At 32.7% G+C, this 5,883-nt stretch overlaps 1 protein-coding gene across 4 annotated transcripts; it reads left to right on the top strand.

Moving 5' to 3' along the window:
• The first annotated feature begins 1,916 nt into the window (after positions 1–1,916).
• On the top strand, positions 1,917–4,471 carry LOC109797233 (DET1 complexing ubiquitin ligase). 4 transcript variants are annotated; one of them, XM_020357201.3, is made up of 5 exons: positions 1,918–2,078; positions 2,201–2,419; positions 3,568–3,628; positions 4,026–4,087; positions 4,218–4,471. In XM_020357201.3, exons 2-5 carry the CDS (start codon positions 2,336–2,338, stop codon positions 4,290–4,292), a joined length of 282 nt encoding a protein of 93 aa, XP_020212790.1. In that variant the 5' UTR covers positions 1,918–2,078; positions 2,201–2,335; the 3' UTR covers positions 4,293–4,471. The 4 variants fall into 4 exon arrangements, with proteins under 4 accessions (XP_082933357.1, XP_020212790.1, XP_020212789.1 ...); XM_020357200.3 differs by having other exon boundaries at positions 3,550–3,628; XM_083077231.1 differs by lacking the exon at positions 4,218–4,471 and having other exon boundaries at positions 1,917–2,078; positions 3,550–3,660; positions 3,935–4,091.
• Positions 4,472–5,883: the final 1,412 nt, after the last annotated feature.

Here is a 5,883-nt window from a genome sequence, read left to right as displayed (position 1 = left end):
GTTGATTTGATTGGCTGTTGATTTGATTCGAAGCCGGCCATGCGGATGGCGGTGGTGGCGAAAATCGTTCGCAGCACGCGCATCTCCGGGGTCCTTCGTCGCGCGAAAATTGTCCGACCAGATCTCCTCTGGCGCCGGCCGCTCCGTTCAATCAAACCTCCTCTGGTGCGCGCCGCTCCGCCCGACCAGACAGCCTTAGCTCCGTCCACAGCTCCGCCCAACCAGACCTCTGCCCGGGACTCCTCAACCGTCCACACGTCTCACTAGGGTGGGTCTTTCATGGTGAAACTTTGAGAGAGAGAGAGAGAGTGAAGGGTGAGAATAAGAGAGAAGAAAAAGAGACGTTAAAGGGAAGGTGAGACTTGAACGAAATAAAAAAAAATAAAAATAAAAAGAGACGTTGGGATGCTTATAAGCAATTTGCATTGGAGTAAAAATTGTAAAAATATAGTATGGGTTGCTTATGAGTGACGTGGCACAGTGGGACCTATTTAAAGTGGTCTCCCATTGTAGATGCTCTAATCATCAATTAATCATATAATCAATTATATACTAAATTTATAACATTTAAAATCATATAATCAATTATATAACTAATTTACAACATTTAAAATACAAAGTGTTGTAACAGGACTAAGTGCGTGTTTGGTTTTGATTCATATCTCTCCACGTTTACAATCAAATTTACGTGGAAGCTTGAATTTTTTGCTTCCTGTAAACGTGAATTTTCACGTCCAAAATTCGAAACAAACACACGTTAAAAATTTTCCAAACGTGATTAATCAATTGTCAAATCAAACCCATCAAAACAATGGAAAAATAAAGCACAACTCAACAATAAATTCATTTAGTGGAAAATACTAAATCCTTTGAAAGGATAAGCAAAAAAAAAAAAAATAGCGAAACACGCACACAAGAGCATCTCCAATGAGAGTTGCTTATAAGCAACTCCCTGTACTACATCACTGCCACATCAGCTCTGTCCCACTTTATGGATTACTTAAATTTTAGCAGAGTTGCTTATAGAAACATTTCTGATAAAATTTAAGCAACCCATAAAGTGGACCAGAGCTGATGTGGCAGTGATGTGATACAGTCCTATTGGAGATGCTCTAATGAAAGCCGTACGGTAAACTCAATAACAAATGTCAATTTATTATTCGGTCGATAGATGATTCGGCCAACTTGATTGGATTATTTATCAACAATTGCATGTAGTGCGTGAACGTATATGACCATCAATTTATTTTTACATTAAAAAATTAACCATACTAAATGAGAAAGTTTTAAGCTTTTGGTGGAAAGAGATATAAAAAGAAAAAGAATTATAAAAGTGACGTAAAAGGAAAAAAAAGGTTGAAATAAAATGAAATGAAAAAAGAACAATAGAAATTAGATGTATGGTTAAAATTAAGAAAACAGTTCATGAATATCCGATAAAAAAAAATGACATTTTAAAGGAAAAAAGGAAAATATAAACAATACAATATCATAGAAAAATAAAAATTATTAACAAGATATTTGATATAATTTTGTCTATATTTGATTACTCTAAAAATCATTATTTGAGATATCATTGAGGACATATATTTTTATGTGAGCAAATTCAAATCTCATTCATATATATATATATATATATATATATATATATATATATATATATATATATATATATATATATATATATATAATTTCTTAGAGGGAGAGTTTGTCACAAGTAATAATTTTATTTTTTTTATTTATCAAAAATACAATAACATATATTATCCGACTCCATTAACTTAACCTTAATAACAATTAGTAATTCTACTTACTTTTGAGAAAATATCCTTAAAGGAATAATAAATACATATGGTATATAACAAAAATAAATAAATAAATTTGTTTGGGACAATGTTGTCATTATTGGTACTATATGGGATATTAAAGTTGCAGATGTTGGGTGGTGAAGTTTGTAATTGGACTCCATGGTAATGGGTGGTAGGTTTTTTCAGCTTTTAACTGCGCGCCATCCTTTCATTTCATTATCATAACTTTCCCGAGAGATCTCAATTCTTCACTGCTCAGAATTTCACTGGGTAATTTCTCACTCACTACTTTTTTGCACCGTCTTTGAACTCTGATTATTTCCAATTTGGTTTCAATGCTACGTTCATTCAATCAATTGTGGAATTCAATTTCCCCTTTTCATTAATTGCAGCGTATCAGCTACAAATATAATCTTTGTGCAAGTAAGAATGAAGAATTGGGTTTGAAGTTAGGGCAAGTGGTGTGGTGTGGTGTGTTGTCCTCTTTTTCCAAGCCTTAATTCTCTCTCTGAAATTTGGAGCACTCTATGGAGTCTGTGCTTGGTAATTGGCCATCCTATGACCCTCACAACTTCAGTCAACTCCGGCCTTCTGATCCTTCTAGCTCTTCTGTAAGTTATTGTTGTCTAAGAAATTGATAAGAGAGCTCTGTATTTGCAATCTTTAGAATTTTAAGTTTGTTTCTTTTTGTCACATGGCAGAGTATTTGTTGACATTCTGATTGTCATTACTACTTGGATAATCATAATTCATAATAGGCAAATGGCATTGTGCAATTGTCTTTTTTTTGCCAATTTAGCTTGTGTTTGGTTGAGCGTTTTCAGGCCACATCTTTGTGAAAATTCACATCAAGTTTATGAAATGTCGTAGAAGCAACTAATTTTAACATTAGGAATGACACGCGTCTAAGGCTATCTGACGTCAATCCAAATATGTAATTAATCTCAATAATTTCACTGTTTTCTTTTTTTCCTCTATACATTTTTTGCTATTGTGGAAAGTTTCTGTGAAAGTTTTGAAAGTTTGGAACTTTTCAAGTATGTGATGATTTCCTTTTTTTCCTTTCGTCTGTTGTCATTTTTTACACTGAAAATAGTACAATAAAACTTGGCTTTCTTGTTCAATATTGTATCAACAGTAAACTCTTCAGTAACAGAAGTCTTTTACTTTGATTTCTAATTAGTTGAAAAAGCTGAAGTTATACAAAATTTCTCCTTTATATTATAAAAAAAAAATCTTTCTAGCTTTCAGCCACATCAGCTTAGCCTGACACAAATTTAGTTGTTTCCACAGTACTTTTTGATGAATGAACTCGTTCTTGTCTTTTCCATAAATTTGCTAATTGCTGATCTGCTAAATTACAAGTAAATACATATCACCCATGTAATTTAGCTGTTGAAAATGAAGGAGATCGTTGAATTCATTTGATACCTCTGCTGAAGCATATAAGTATGCTTACACTATACATAATTCTTGTTTTATGTTTAACAATGGGTAAGACATGTCTCTGAACGATTACATTTGATAAAATGGAAGCCTAAATATGAGTATGACATATGTGATCTTGAAGATAAACATATTGAGTAGGTCACTGTTATTCCTTATCGTTTTCTAACCAAGTCATGGATAAACCAAACATTTTTAGGCTCAAGTTCTTTTTATGTAACTTGTTACTCTTTTTTGTTCTAAATTACATTCTGGATCAACTAATGATTTATTTTCTTTTGCTTTCTAAAATAAGATTTCTGTTCGCATGCAGAAAATGACTCCAGCTACTTACCATCCAACTCACAGTAAGACCCTTCCACCACCTGATCAAGGTGATCTGGGGAATTTTCTTCTACTTACTTCGGTAGTAATGCTTTGCTTTATATTTATTTGATTGATAATCTGTTTGAAAAATGTATCTTTCTTTTGGAGTTTGGATTATTCCCTTGATCATGTTTTTGGAGGAGGATCCAAACAGGATGCATTAAAACTATTACTTAATATATTTTTTTCTCTTTACCGCATGCACAAAAAGTTTTACTTATATCGGAGAAGTAAAAAACATAAAACATTGGTTGTAGCTTTTTCTTTTTCCTTTTCTTTTCTGACATAGATGTACATTCCACATTTTTTAACAGGCTCGCTCTTATGTTTTTAATTTGGGTAGACTAGACTCACTGGTGTTTTGAATTTGAGGGTTTGCTAACCTATTGAAAATTGTTCCGACAGTGATAAGTACTGAAGCCAAAAATATCCTCCTGAGACATATTTATCAGCATGCTGAAGAGAAGGTTAGTGACTCTTGATAGTTAAAGCTCTTATTTTGGTGCTGTTAGGTCTGCACATGCTTGTGTACATTCCTACATCCACCCATCTCCATGAGGGATCTTATAGATGTCCATGACCGTTTATCTTTTGCAGTTGAAACCAAAAAGGGCTGCGTCTGAAAACCTTTTACCGGAGCATGGATGCAAGCAACCTAGAGTTTCCAGCTGACACTTTTCATTAACCCACTTTTGCATGTGATTGCGAGCTATTTTTCCAAGAATGGTTTGGTGATTGTTTGGTTTTTGTGAACTTTTTTTCCAGCTATAGACTTGGGGCATGTAAATATAAAGCTCGTTAATGCTCATCAAAATTTAAAGTGAATGAAATGATGATGCTTTCATTGTTTATTTTGGTGCCATGCTTGTGCTACGTAGGAAGAGATACGTGGTTTAATCGAGGATTTTCAAAATGCATCTGTCATTTGGATTTAGGAGTATTCTCTATCTAACTTTTTAGATGCAAAAGTAATTATTTATATGGCGGATTCTGTTCGCATTCTTTACCTTCTAAGGTTCATCTTTTTCTAATTCGTTCATCATTGATACAAATGACTTTGTTCTCTAGTATACTAATAAATGGTTATGAATCTAGTTTTATGACAATGCAGCTGATATTAAGAGAAGAGAACTGGTACATACCTCATTTATTTTATAGCAATCATACTTTAATATACGGGTATATGTTGTTAATCAGCTGTTGTAAATACACTTTTTTTAAAAGAAAAAGTGGCTTAATAATCTGAGTCTCATTGTGTGGAGATAAGACTAGGGCCAAAAAAGCATTCGGTGGCTACCTAACTGCTCAACTTCTGAATAAGGAAACTCAGCTCAATCTTCCAATGAAAGGGCTTATGTTATCCTTTTATGATTTGTTTGGACAAAAAAAATTAGATGTTGCCTCTTTTGGGCATTCCTTAACGTATAGAGACTAGTTGATTATTTGTAACTAGGTAAAGTGTTTGCCGTTTTAGGTGGCTCTTTTTTAGTAATACTAATGTGTTACTGGCATTCTCCTCAGTAGTATTGGAGGTGCTTTAGAAATCTACTACTTTTTTTACAGCAAGAAATATTAATTAATTAATTTGGACATGTGTCACGAGTTTGATCATGAAATTTATTAGGACAAGTTAAATATATTATTTTATAAATTACATCAACCTTATTGAAATAGAGTCTGAGAGTGACAAGTTATTTTCATATGTTGAAATAAGTCTATTATAGAGAGGGAGGGAGAGTAACTCATCGATAAGCATCGGTTTGGTGGACTTTTGATTTGGGAGATGATTGGACCAATCGTGATAATTAACTATGTGGAGAGAGTTACTGTTCACACTTTTTTTAATTAAAGAAAAGAATCACACTTCTTATATTACAATTTGATTCCCTTGCCTTTTAAAAAATAAATTGACAAAAATACCCCAACGTATGTCCTCCAAACATAAATTTATTTTCATTATGTATCTCGATCACATTCACCACAGAAACATGTTTTTGTTGTGTATTTAGGTTCTAATACACAGAAGGAAAAAAATGCATTGTATGTATGTTCTACTATATTATGAAAGCTAATTTTTATAATATATTTTTATATATTACAGAAGTTATTTTCTATAATATAGTTAAGCTTTAATACATTATAAAACTATTTTCTGTAAAAAGATTTTTTATTTATTAATTTTTAAAAAAGCAGGTGGTACAAAGAGCAGAAAGGAAGAGGTGTAAATAGCATTGACCCTGGACAAACTATAACTATGTGAGTT

This window comes from Cajanus cajan, chromosome 6, assembly GCF_000230855.2.
Source record: "Cajanus cajan strain Asha chromosome 6, NIPB_CcT2T_4, whole genome shotgun sequence".
Taxonomy (NCBI): Eukaryota; Viridiplantae; Streptophyta; class Magnoliopsida; order Fabales; family Fabaceae; genus Cajanus; species Cajanus cajan.
This window is presented reverse-complemented; position numbering and strand designations above follow the sequence as displayed.

Excerpts from the sequence above, each read along its gene's own strand:
- LOC109797233 (XM_020357200.3), top strand. The coding sequence starts at position 2,336 with ATGGAGTCTGTGCTTGGTAATTGGCCATCCTATGACCCTCACAACTTC. Across the intron at positions 3,629-4,025 it reads CCTTCCACCACCTGATCAAG|TGATAAGTACTGAAGCCAAA; the intron begins GTGATCTGGGGA and ends TTGTTCCGACAG. Across the intron at positions 4,088-4,217 it reads ATCAGCATGCTGAAGAGAAG|TTGAAACCAAAAAGGGCTGC; the intron begins GTTAGTGACTCT and ends TATCTTTTGCAG.